General features: G+C 39.9%; 1 protein-coding gene across 2 annotated transcripts in view; it reads left to right on the plus strand.

The window, feature by feature from the left end:
* The first annotated feature begins 11,317 nt into the window (after positions 1 to 11,317).
* PTPDC1 (protein tyrosine phosphatase domain containing 1) overlaps positions 11,318 to 13,766 on the plus strand; it is a 10,911-nt gene continuing 8,462 nt past the window's right edge. Inside the window, exon 1 of one of the 2 annotated variants that reach the window (XM_010021186.1) lies at positions 11,318 to 11,402. In XM_010021186.1, coding sequence (XP_010019488.1) covers positions 11,318 to 11,402 — 85 coding nt within the window. Of the gene's footprint in view, positions 11,403 to 13,407; positions 13,632 to 13,766 lie in introns of those variants that run through there. The other variant, XM_010021185.1, reaches the window with a different exon arrangement.

Genomic DNA, 13,766 nt, shown 5'->3' on the forward strand with positions numbered 1-13,766 from the left:
AGGCTGCCTCTTCCCGCCCCGCCCGCGGTAAGCGAGTACAGCACGGACAGAACAGGCTTAAACCGCACCCCTTTAGCTGGCGACTGCGAGTCCTGCGGCAATCCCCGTCTTCTCTGCCGCGGCGACACGCGGAGCGGAGGCCTTCGGTTGAGAATTAACACCCACAGACCCTCCCTGCGCCCCCGGCGCTCTCTGGGTTCCGAGGGGTGGGAGCGGCCCTGCCCCGGCACCAGCAGGTTCCAAAGTGGGACCGTGAGGTAACGCAGCCACTCCTGTCTGTACATCACACCTTCACCGGGGCTGCGGGAGTGAGGGCAGCGCATCTCTGTGCCGGTGGGAAGGGTCTCCCCCCTTCGCAGCAGTGCTTCGTGCTTTGTAGCAGTTTTACCTACCCCTCACCATCACTCGTTAGATGCACCTTGGCCGGTCCCCCTTGGAGCTAAAAAGGCAGACGTGCATGTGGCACATGCTTCATCCAGACACTGGGAGGTAATTTTTAGATGCATCTGTTACTGCTCTTGCCAACAGCCTGTTAGCATCCTCTTCAACAGGTTAACAGAAACAGGTTATCTAGTGCATTAGCAATCTAGTCTTTAAGTGTTCTCCCTTTGTACAGCTCCCTTGCTTTGGTTTGTTTAGAGCCGTGTTTTCAGGAGGCCTGCACCTCTGAAACTGAACACCACATCTGTGGAGTAATTAATCCCAAAAGAACATGAATAAAAAAACGTAAAGTATTTGCAATTACGTACTGCTTGAAAGCATTTTCCCATCTCTTGTGTTCAGCAGTAAGTTTAACTGAAATGTACATGGAGCCAGATGTGTAAGGCAAGAAAGATGAAATACAAAATACATTAGGGAGACAGTCTTCATAGCCTGACGCTGTAAGAATAGCACCTCAGAGGTGTAATTAGCAATGTAATCCTCTCACTGTGATTGCTTGGGTGGCAGTATAAACTGATCAGAATAGTGTTTCTGCCACGTGAGTAAATGTTTTACTTGGTCACGCATCCAGTGATACCATTATAAGTATTTAGTTTTGTAATAGTAGCAAAATGACAAGTGAGAGGAGTTGTGAGTAGAAATTGTGAAATCTGACACAGAATCATAGAATAGTTAGGGTTGGAAAGGACCTTAAGATAACCTAGTTCCAACCCCCCTGCCATGAGCAGGGACACCACACACTAAACTGTGTCACCCAAGGCTCTGTCCAGCCTGGCCTTGAACACCTCCAGGGTTGGAGCATTCACAACTTCCTTGGGCAACCTATTCTAGTGCCTCACCACCCTCACTGTGAAGAACTTCTTCCTTATATCTAACCTAGACTTCCCCTGTTTAAGTTTAAAGCCATTACCGCTTGTCCTACCACTAGAGTCCCTAACGAAGAGTCCCTCCCCAGCATCCTTGTAGGCCCCCTTCAGATATTGGAAGGCTGCTATGAAGACATGGATGATGCTAGTTGCTGGGAAGGAATATGCTACAAATAATACATAAAAATAGTTGCAAGTGCTCAGATAAGGTACGAGAGTGCTTGTATCTCTTAGTACGATTTTGCATTCTATTCCGACTTTCTGGCAATATATTCCCACATTTCTGGAAGAAAAGTGTAGTTTGGTTTACTTTAATTTCCCTGCCTGCTCATGTATCATTCAGAGCTAAAGCCATATTTGCTCAAAGAGGCTCTGTGGGCCCATGGTCCTGTGCCATCTGTAGTGGCACGGCTCTTCCCTGCTTTTTGTGCAGACACACTTCCCAGGCATTGATTTTCTGGGTTTTTTTGTGAAACAAGGGTCAGGCTCCAGAACTGCTTAAGCAAAATACAACAAAACCCAAATTACTCCTAACCTTGCATTTGCTGGTTTTTCAAGAAAATAACAGAAATTTATAAGCATTTTTACTTCTGATCTTGGGTAGCTTGTTATTGTTGAAAATGAGAAAAACATGGAAAACCATAACCATTTCCTCAGGTTTCTCTCACTCTGGAGTTTTTCCTGGCCTTAATCCTCTCTCAGGAACATGGGGGACATGTTGGACATGAGGAATATGAGGAACAGCCACTTGCAACTCTTGATCTCTGGCCACTTAGTTGAATTCCGTTGACCTCTTCAGTTCTTCACTCAAGCAGTTCTGTGTTACAGAGCTTGACCATGTTGTTCCTCAGCAAAAAGCACAAGATAAAATGCCTAAATGGGTTTGCTACCGTAGAGCTACCTAATTTTCTTAACATTTCCTGAGTTCATTTGTCATTTCTGCAGTTAAGTTCTGTTGTGCATGAACTCAACCACTGTTCTGCGTATGCACTGCAGGTGCAGTGTTTCATAGAAATCACACATAGTTCAACAGTGCCTTTGCAGAGGGCATCACAAATTGGCTTAATACATGGTAGTTCTTGAGAAGTTCTAAAATTTATGAAAGAAGGATTTCTTCCTAATTTCTGGTTTCCAACAGCTTGACATTTGTCAGCTTTTTCAAAGAGGGAGCTATGTATGGAAGTAGACTGCTACTGGATGAGGGCTTTGCAGCCTTGCGAATACCGATGTGGCACGTGTGTAGAAAAAGAGCTATCCCACAAAGCAGAGCTAGATGGGGTTGCTGTAGCTCTCCTTTCCTTTTTACATCTATATCTCGTTTAAGTTCCAATTTTTCTTTCATTTTAAAGCTTGTGGCTAAGAAGAGGTTCTAGACTGTTCTAGCCTTGTAGTCACCTTCTGCATTGAAAGGCCATTGAACGCCCTGTGAGTAATACTTGATACTTCTTCAGTTTTAGAACAGTCTTTTAAATGTAAATCTTCACACTGCTGTGCTGCCTGTACCTAGCACTTCATTACATTTCCATTTTATCATTTATTGGCAATTTTAGCTAACAGTGGAACAAATAGGAAAAGGGAGACTGTTGGAAGTACAGATGATGAAAGAAGAGAGAGATCGCAGGTGGGCTGCTGCTCTGGGATCTCATTAAGCAGCTAAACATGTATATGTATCTCACAACTGTAACACTGCCCGTGGAGTCAAAGCCTACCAGAGATAGGCTTTGACCCTGCTTTTTTGATCGATTCGCAGTGGTACTGCATTATGCTTAAGGCGCAGAAATATATGTATATTAAAAAGAAATCTAAAAGCAAAACTTGCGAAAAGTCTTTAAGAACATTTCCTAAAGTTTTAGAGTTACACAGAACTAAAGGTGAAAATAAAGCAACATGAATTTTTATTATCCAGACTATGAGAAAAGCAAAAAGCAAAAGATGAGCTGCGAATGTCCAAAGCCAGCTAGGAATCTAAATACATAGTTTGTGCTAAATTAAAATTAACCATAGAATAAATTAGGTTTTAGCGAAATTTAAGATTTAGGATAATCAGGTATTTTGATTTAGCCTGTGTGCCAGTGTAAACAGTCCTGTCTCAGCAATGGTCAAACAATTGCATCCAGCTCCTGATGAGAGATATTAGACAGTTTTCTGCCTGCCTAATCTGATAAATCAGTACCTAAGTTCACAGGACAGGTGGATTTGCTAAGTCCACTGTAAAGTAGCCATGAGGCAGCCCATGCAGTTCAAGAGAAGTAAGCTGCCAGAAGCCTAATAGTGATCCTGTTCTACTTACCGAAAAAGCTTGTTAGTAGCTTTAAATGGCAATCATCATTCAATAGAATTTTCCAGAGGATTTGGGTTTCTTAATTTGGTTTAAATAGGAAAATGCTGAGCCTAGAGAGATAAAGATTATGATTTAGTCACTAGCATCCCACCTACTCTGTGCATTCTCTCCTTGGAAATGGCAAATTATTTCAACCTAATGGTTACCCCCACAGAAAAAGTCATCCTCAGTTAGCATGAAGCCTTGTCTTGGCAAAATACGATGACATAGCCTGTTTGAACAGACGGGTTTGGCACCAGTTCCTGGAACTAGCTAAACTTTGCAGATCACTAGAAAAAAATAGTTCTTCAGCTGAATAAACCTCCATTAGTTCCAAAGAGTACAAATGTAGGAACAGACCTAAGGGGCAACCCAGCCCTTAACACTTACAGGTTGATAGAGCAAAGCACTGGGCTGTGGCACCAAGATCCAAACCATCCAGGAATTAACCCCCTCTGGAATCAAATAGGTGAATAGTGTTATCCATGTGAAAATAAACACTAAGTATGTCAGTTACTGCTCCTCAAATGTGAGCATTTAGAGCTTTTCCAAAAGAGTATGCTTATATTAAGAATTAATATATCTTAGTTACCAAAAGCTGCTTTTTGTTCTTAAGTGAAAAAAACGCTAACTTCCTCCATTTCCTGGCACAAAACATTTTACCAGGTGCTCCATTTGTTTAACATGGTTTTCGTGTGACAACACTTGAAAAATAAGTGTCCCTTTACTCAGAATTCTTAGACTCTATTGCTAGAGCTACTTCTCATGACGACAAACCATGCCTGATGAAGCCAACAAGCAGTGCGGCTATTGGGGAGTGTTACTTAGGCAAGGATCTTCAGACAGGGAATCTGTCAGTGCTTGGTCTAGCCTGGGAGTCAGCCCTGCCTTGAGCAAGATGTTGGACTAGCTGACCGCCAGTTCCTTCTGCCCTATGTTTTCCATGATGCTATGTTATGTTCCTACCAAAGGTCTTTAGTTCCCAAGAAGTCAACATTTCTTGCATTCTCCTGGGCCTTTTGTCACACAGGGACCCACCACCAGCATCAGTGTTCTGGAGGTTTTGAACCCTCCAGTTCCCCCTGTGGGCACTTGGCACCTGTGGGACTGAATTACCAACATACTAAAGAGGTGCAGCACAGGATTTTAGGCTGCACAGGCTGGGTTTTAAGTACCTAAGGTACCTAAATGTGCATTCTAAAATTGCATGCAAGTCTTTTGAAGCCCCATTTTGGGGCTTTTTTTGCACAAATGTCTGTACATTTATATAAAAATGATGTTTGCTATTTATTAAAATGACTGGATGCAGTTTAGTTCACACATACGACTTTTTTTTTTTTGACCCTGCAGGGTCAGTAAAAGCTAGATGTGTAATTTTAAGGACTACTTTGCTAATTTGTCTCTGTGCTCAGTGAATTATTTTCCTTTAGAAAAGTAGTTGGATTCTTCATCCTATTTTTATTAGCAAAAACCTGGCCACAAAATTACTTCTGAAAATTAACAAAACAATTTAGTCTTGTTACATGTTCCATCTCTCTGTTGGCCAGAATCAAGGCAGGTGTTTAGCTGAGATGATGTTTCTGGAATGAATAAGGTTATGGCATTAGCTTTGAGTTGTCTCCTATAGCTTGCTTGTCTTGCTTGTTTAAACAATATACATACTGTATCCACAGAAGCTTGCACAAATATTTTGTTTCTAAATAATTGGGAGGCATTTGCAATGATGACCAGTGAAAAGTGCTTAATAATGCCAGGGAGTTTTTAGTAAGACATGCAGGGAAGCAATGGAAATAGATGAAAGCTTTTTTTCTCTTGGCAGCTAATATTTAGTAGTTGGAATTGTTTTAGTAAAATAGAATAAAGTATTGTATCTCATTTAGCTTGTTTTATTGCTTTATGTTTCTAGTATTTAGTTAAAACAACAGAGTCTTTGTGTGGCCTGTTTGCCTCAATCCCTTTAAAATCTAGGCAGACACAGAAAGCAGTTTATGGGATGATTATCTGCACAGTCCATAAGGCACTCCTCACACAGTCTTAAGTTAAGAAAAGATAGTTACTGGCTCCTCCCAGATTACCATCAGGAATCCAATTAACTACAGGAAATACTGTGGCAACATCATTTGCTTCTCTTCTGTAAAATGTGAATTCCCTACAAAATATTTCCTGTGGTTGATACTGCAACAATGAAGGGATCAACAATCACTTATTCTTTTTGCAGGGCAACAGGTAAGGTGTTACATTGAAATTATTGAAACTCTATTCATAATCTTACTATGGCTTTGACTATATGAGATTAAAAAATAATTCCTCTAATGAGTTGATTTTTAAACTTTTCCAATTCTGAATGCTATTTAAATGTGTTACTGACAAAATTTTTCATTCTTCTGTACATAGTCGGTCTTACAAGTCTGATAGTCTCTTAGTAAATATGATATTCATGATCAAGAGTATCTGAGTCACCAGTTCTGTTTGTGGAACAGTTAATATATTAATTTTACACCATCTCCTTTATGATTCTCAGTAGTAATTACTGGCTGCCAGCCTGTTCAAGGCAGTTTAAAACAACTTCTGTTAACTATTGGATTAACACTACCACAGAAAGCTGGTGTGACTTAAGATATGAATCAAATCAGCTGTAGACCTGTCCATCAGTTTAGCTTGTAGTTTCTTGCCATATATGTCAAAAAATCTATGATTAGCAAATACTGAATCACCAGACCAACACCTACATAATCTTCTAATGAATTATATTCTTTTGTCTCTTTTGTGCGTGAAAGCAGCTACAGACCTTTGTAAATATCAAGCTTAATGATTAAATGACATTCACCTTTTATTGAAACAGATGGGGAATATTTTTTTCCCCAAGGCAGAAAAACACCTACAGAAATAACAGATCAGTTCTGGTTGTGATCCCAGTGAAATCACAGTAGTTTTACAAGAGCTGCAGTATTGTTCTGGGTAATTTACATATAACTGAAGTGTAAGAAAAATCGTTTAAATTATTATCTTGACTTCTCTGTCCCGTATCTTGAGTAGTTCACATTTCAAATAAGCGTAGGGAATTGAGGTGTGTATCTACTGAAATACTTGATGCTAAAACTGCCTTCAAGACTTCTGTTCATCGTAGCTTAAGTGTTTCTGAAATACCTACTACCCACGAGCTGTTTTGCTGATACATACATTAGAACAACACCCTTTGCAGCTGTTTTAACACAAAACAGTTATCTCTGATTTTTAGAGCACTTTAGAAATAAATTCTTGGTTAAATGTTAAAACCAGTCTGTTGTAATTTAAAACAACAGCTTCATTTGCCAGTGCTCCCTACAGAATTGATTGTGTCGCAGCAGATTTGGAAGATTTTTCTGTTAAAAGCTCCTATGATCTGCCAGTCTTAAAACATCAGATTTAAAGCCTAAATTTAGTGACCAAGTTATAATGTAGTAGCTCTTGGTCACTTCATTAACATAACCAGTCCTCCTTTCACTATCACAGTTTTGTTTAGTCTTAGTTATCTATCTAAAACATCTCACTAGTGCAGTTTACAGAACTTGGCATTTTGGCCATGAAACTTTATCTCATGTCATCTTATGTTTAGACAAATACCCTGTTGACTTCTGTGGGACTGCTTACAAAAGCAGAGCTTCTCAGGAGGGTAAGTACCTGCAGAGTCAGGCCACAGAGTAAATGTTAAGAGGTGTTACCTGAGTGCTTAGGTACAAAGCTGACATGGCCCCTATATGCATCTGTAGCCAACCATTTACCTTTAAGAATTGCACTACAGGGTAGTTCCTCACAAGTGACTGCAATGGGGAGAGGACAAACTTACTTTAGAAGACAAGAAAATACTAAAAACAACCTCCAAATTCCATGTGAAAGGCATAAGCATCCACATTTACTTACATTGTATGACTATATTTGAGGTTTAAAATAGCTTTTCTTTTACACTAATGTTTTAAAATTTAAATCTTGTCCATGATTTTTTCATGTTCATACATAAACAGCATCTTTTGAAATGTGTGGTCAGCTGTCATTTTCTTATTTACCAAATCCACATGGATCTGGAGAGATGAGACCTCACTATTAGTAGATAGTTCTGCAGAAATCCAGTGGGGAGCTTTACAATGGGATTACTGTTCATGCCAGCAGCTGAACTGCCCCAACTGGAACTGTTCCAGTCTGTAATGCAAGCTCTTCCCTCTGCTTTGAAAACGTGTTCTAAAGTAAAAGATAGTAATTGCATCTTTTAAATAAATCTTAATTGCTAAGGTAGAATGAGACCACATCTTCTTATTTGCTTGTGTGAAGCAGTAGGATATGCCTCCAGTGTGCTCCTCCTTTGTCAGTCTGCCCACCAGACAGGTCCAGAACCTGTTTGTGGTTCTCAGTTGTCCTTACTGCGTAGCACTTAACTACTCACCCTGTAGCTTCACCAAGAGAAGTGCTTTTATTCCGAAGGAAATGAGTGTGAACAAGAGGCTGCTTAACTCCTTAAAAGAAAGTGGAAGCACAGGGTGATCTCACCTATGTCAGTGCAGTGTGCCTATACTATTCCTCTGCAAGAAAGTCCCCTCTCTACGTGTATGAAGCAGTGAGTAGGGCTTGACAGCTGTCATGTTACCAAATGCAACAAGTGAATCAATGGTGCAACCAACAGGAAACAAAAAATATTATATTATTTTTGATAGGAATTGGTCTGCTCAAAAGTGGGACACCCCCTGCACACACACACACAAAAAAAAAGCATACACACATCAAAACAAGTACAAAATTCACATCTGGAGGGGACCTCCTGAAATAGCCCCCTTGGTGCTTGACATCTGATGGTGTATCATGATTTCTAGAGACCCTTTTTTCCTTGGGCAGTGTGGTGCTGCTATTTACTTCAGCCAGCCAATGGCACAGACATTATTTTCCCCTTGTTTTGGTTTCATTAGCTGTGTCGTTCCTGCACGCTTAATGACATTGCTTCCTGTGATAAATCGTAAAGAGATAGAACATTACCTGAGACACCATTCCATGTCTTGAATGGGGAAACAAGGATTAAAACAGCAGCTTCTTTGCTGTCATGGCAATAGAAATGCATGTCAGAGATAACTGAGCGGATCTGATTAAGGTGGTACCATGATCACCACAAGCATGTTCCCTCAGACAGCTAATGAGGACCATGACCTGGAATAACACTCTGGGTTTGCTTTTTTCTTCAGCACCTATCAAGTGTTCATGTGACGAACAAAATGCTGAAGAGGACCTTTTAAAAAGTAAGAATATCTGCTACACAGAAGAATAAGAAGAGTTTATTCTTTTACCTAAGCACTGTTTTTACTATTAACACTCTTTATCCGTGCAGGAATGTAGGACCCCTCTCCAGTAGCATCAACACTGAGATAGTACTTCCTGTCCCAAATTACATTTTACGTCTGTTTGAGGGAGAACAGTGTAACTCCATAAAGTGATTTGTCACAATCTTACTTCACTTTTGTTTCAGAAATAAATAGAAGGGAATTGCTCGCATTGATCATACTGTGCAATTTAAAACACTTGTCAGGAAATAAATACAGCAAACTCACAGGCACGAGAACAAAATACTGAGATGAGTTGGAACTGCCTGGTTATACAGCACAGGAAACAGGGCTTTGGTGTACCTTCTGAAATAAAACTGAGGGAGCTCTAATTTGCTGCACTGCAAATACACACAGTGTTTACCTCTGCCATTTAGATCAATCTTGCTAGTATTCTGTAAGACTGTAGGTATATTATCTTCTGCATTAATCTCCATCTCTTCCCTTTTCAGTTAAGGGTCCCTGACAGCCTGAATTCTGCTTAAAAAAAATAGTTTTAGATGATAGAAATATGTCTGTTGTTTCATCTTGTTTTTTCTAACACTTGAGTAAAAGGAAATAGGGAAAGTAAATTGTCATACTGGTGGTGATTCTGCTGCCCATGTGGTGAGAGGGGTCTTCACATGCTTTATGTTATCTGGACAAGCTATTAGAAGCTATTAAGATTTTTTAAGAGAACCTTCTGAGAAGTAGGAACTCACAATTTTAGTTAATTCAACTCTTATTAACCCTAAAAATTATTTTGGGGGATAAAATAAAGTTCTTCCTTTAGCTACGAAGTTCTCTCTGATCATGTAAGTAACCCCTTACTGATTTCAGTCTGCTGGAAAAAGTATAGAGGTTTTGGAACTTCTCCAAATAGAATGCAATTATATGCAAGTATTCCTGCCTGTTTATTGAAGGACAGACTTTTAAAAGTGCACAGTCGGATACTCATCTTTATTCATATTATTAATATATTTACATTAGAAATTCATTTCTGAGGATCACTGAAGTTTCAAAAGGCCTTTGGCTTTTACAGACAAATGTAATTCTCATGTTTTTGAGGCAGCTGATAGAGCAGTATTAAAGGTTTATTAATGTGTATGTGCATTCTGTTCCACCTTTAAGCATCTTGAAAAGGACAGAGCTGCACTACGTGACTTTCTGGAATGAAGTCCACTAGCATTGTTGGACAAACAATTGATTCAAGTATGTGATAGATAATGTAATATCTGGATGAATGAGATTCTATTTGAATCTATTTGAATATTTACTTTAAAAACAGCTATGCAGAATTACAGATAAAAGGTGGACAATAAAAGGTTAACACCACACTTCAGACTGTTAACACCATCTCATCCCTACAGTGCTATTTACTCTTTTAGCAAACCTGTCTTTTAAAACACTATCTATGCTGCTGTGTCCTTATACTGGTTTTGCAGAATTTGGGGCCTAAGGTTTGTCTAGTTAGTAAAGTTTCTATAGTTACACATAGAGCAGAGATGTACTTAGTTTGTTATAAAAAAATGGGGGGTTGTTATACGTGCAGCTATTTTTCTATAGAGATAAGAGAAGCAGAATGGTGATCTTACACCGAGTGACAGTATCCACTCAAGAGCCATGTAAATGTTCTATTTAAACATCAGAGTGACTGATGAATATGTTCCCATTTACAGCTTTCCTTTAGTTTTACTTTTGTCAGATAGAAGGTCTTCAGAACAGGACTTCTATTATAAATTATAATACTAAAGCATGAGAAAAAAACGCTCTTTTCTGCTTAGTCAGATTCCTGTGTTCAGGTTTCTTGTTAGAGGAGAATCATCACATATGTGACTTTAAACTTGCCAACAGACTAAAAACAAGGAGGGAAGAGAGCAGAGGAGGCATAAAGCTCATGGACAGTCTGTTTGGCAAGTATCAACTAGAACTGTAAGTAGTGTGAGCTAGAAGTGGTGCTGCCGTTATGCTGTTGGCTTTATGGAAACTGACCCTTGCGAGATTTCCATTCAGGTTCTCTGGTCATGTTTTTACTTTTAAGAATGTGATAGTATCAGTATGGCTTTACATTAAATGAGTTGAGGGATTCCTGTCCATATAAAACATGCACTTACAAAGCACATAAGCAGTCAGATTATGTAGAGCTTGAAACAGACAATCAATTAGATTTCTAATTGCTAGGACAGAGAGTGAGGCTCTTGGATTTTAAGATGAATGTGCACCAAAAAAGAAGTACAGTCCCTCTCAGACTGCCCTATTCTTGGACAACTTGATAAGCAGGTGCCAGGTTTGATTTCCAGCTTTATTTTGCATTTTTGAGCTTCTGTTGCAGATTTTCAGTGAACACTATTACTCTTCCCACAGGTACTGCAATGGCTGCAGGAGTTCTGCTGCAAAATGAACTACCATATTCTTCGTTGCTAGAGAGCAGTTTATATCTTGCAAATATGAGTTCAGGTAATAATTTTTCTCTGATATGGTATTCAGAAAAATGCTTCAAGAAATTTGGGGTGGGGTGGGTAAACACTCCCAAACCACACAAAACCCAAAAGAAACCCCCCCACCCCCCCCAAACCTCAAACCATTTTTCATAGAAAAGAATAAACCCCAGAAATCTTATCCCCAATTATAAACAAAATGTTTATATACAAAACCAAACCGCATTACTTTGTCATCACCACGATGTGTTAACATGTTGAGCTTTCCTGTAACATTCATATCGTCAGGTCTCTTGGTTGAAGAAACTATAATTTCTGTGCTCAGAACAGCCCAGCTCTCTGAAAACACAAACATGCCTTCAGCAAAACTTGCCCTCCTAATGAACTATGTAAACTCTTACAGGATGTAATTCTTTCTTTCTGTTTTGGGACAAATCCTGCTGCATTCAGTAGGAAAATAATGACATGCAGCATTTAATATTGCATATTTCTGGCTCCACTATCATTTGATACACACTGAAGAAGAGTTTCTGGGTAGAGAGACAGAAAAAGAATTACGTGTAGGAAAGCAGTATAATTAATTAGAAAAGATTCTTCATGTTTCTTGGATATGGGTAGCACCTGAAATAGCCTTTTTCATCTCCTTTCTCTTCCACCCCACCCCCCAAATAAAAGCGTATTTAAATACTTTCTCATCTCTTTATATCAGCTTTATTGCTGAATTAAAATAGTCAGTGTTTTGAGACAACAGCTAAGAGAGTCAGTGTTAATAACATTTTCCTTTTTTCACACGACATCACTACTGATGTTTCAGGCCTGGTGTCTACAGCAAACCTTACCACATCTCTTTAAGCACTGAGGTGCAGTACTCACAGTTCAGTCACTCAATTCCTGTTCAGTACCTAGAAGAAACAGAAGATTTTTCCCTGATGAATTTTTACCAGGAGAGCTTTCTCTTACACAGACTCCTCTGTAAGAGGTACTGGTTTTGTAGTACAAAAAGAAACACAGGTTGAAGGTATCTTTAGGAAAATGCAGTTGCTTATTGAACAAAGTTATGGTGGGTTTTCTTGATTTCGCCATCTTTAACCTGTAGTCAAATGCACAGACAATGGGATGACAAAGTTTAGCATTGCTACAGTCTGTTCTCCACACAGTGGCAAGAAAATGTGGTTTTGAGAGTGCTGCAATCTTTCTGGCCAGCTCATTCTCCTTCTTAGCACACTTGAAGCGAAGTGGGAGGCAATTTGCTGCCTAATATCTACCTTCAAAAGCCTAAAGCACTCAACTGATACATCTCCTCCCCCCCATCATCTGCTTTATCTCAGTCTGCAGGGCTAACAGCTTTGCTTTATAAAACAGCTGTGCCCTGGAAAAAAAATAAGCCTTTTGTTTTGAATAACACATTGTGTTTTGTTAGAAGATATGAATGGTGCAGAGCGAACAGTCTACAATTCATCATGTACTGAACCATTTCAGTGGGAACACACTAATCCCACTCATTACAGAGCTAATGATGCACTTTGGAGCAACCAAGTGGGGAGGAGAGGTGGTTGTGGAATGTCTAACCAAAAGGTGGGGGAGTATAATGTGCTTACATACAGATTTCTCAGGAAGCTGAGCCTCCAGCTACATTTTGATTGTTCTTTTGAATCCAGTACTTTGTGCCTTAGTAAGTTCTGAATGCATGTTACTGACAACTAACTAAATACCCACATTGTTTACAGAAAATGTTTTGGTTGTTCCCAATCCATTTGCAAAATTATCTACTTGAAATGCAACTATTTTCATCGAGCAGCCTCAGTGGAACAGTTTGTCCCAAAGAGGCTCCGTTCCTATAGACTGGAGCAGCCCCAGTGATGGCTGGCAGCATCTCCTTCGCTGTTAGTTACTATGGAGATAGCTCAGCCCATGCTGACGAGCTGCTGGAGCGCACAGAAGGATGCACAGCTCTACGCAACTTCAGTGCTGAGCAAGTTGGGTTTCCTATCAGGGCATCCTCAGCAGCCAGCCAGTAGCTGGGGCTGGTCAGTCATGCAGGGCTCACCCCGGAGGCGTTCAGCAGTCAGTATTTTTAGCAACTTTTTCCAGGGTCGGAGGCATTCCTCCTCCGATCCCCTGCTTCGCATCATCCAGAGGCGGCGGAGCTCAGCTGTAGAGGTCCTCTCATCATCGACTCACCGGGTTATGGTGGCGGTGTCATCCCTGAGCCCTGAGGAGCTGGATGCAACTTTTCCTGAGAAAAAAAGTAAAGTACTTTTTTCTAAGACTGTTGGCAGTTCTGGGCATTTTCTTGGTATTACATGAGCATACTTCTGTTAACTGTGTTTTATAGAGATGCATAAAATAACTCAGGTTTAATTCTTTTTCCTGTTCACTCTTT

This window comes from Nestor notabilis, unplaced genomic scaffold (genome assembly GCF_000696875.1).
Source record: "Nestor notabilis isolate BGI_N333 unplaced genomic scaffold, ASM69687v1 scaffold32288, whole genome shotgun sequence".
Lineage (NCBI taxonomy): Eukaryota > Metazoa > Chordata > Aves > Psittaciformes > Psittacidae > Nestor > Nestor notabilis.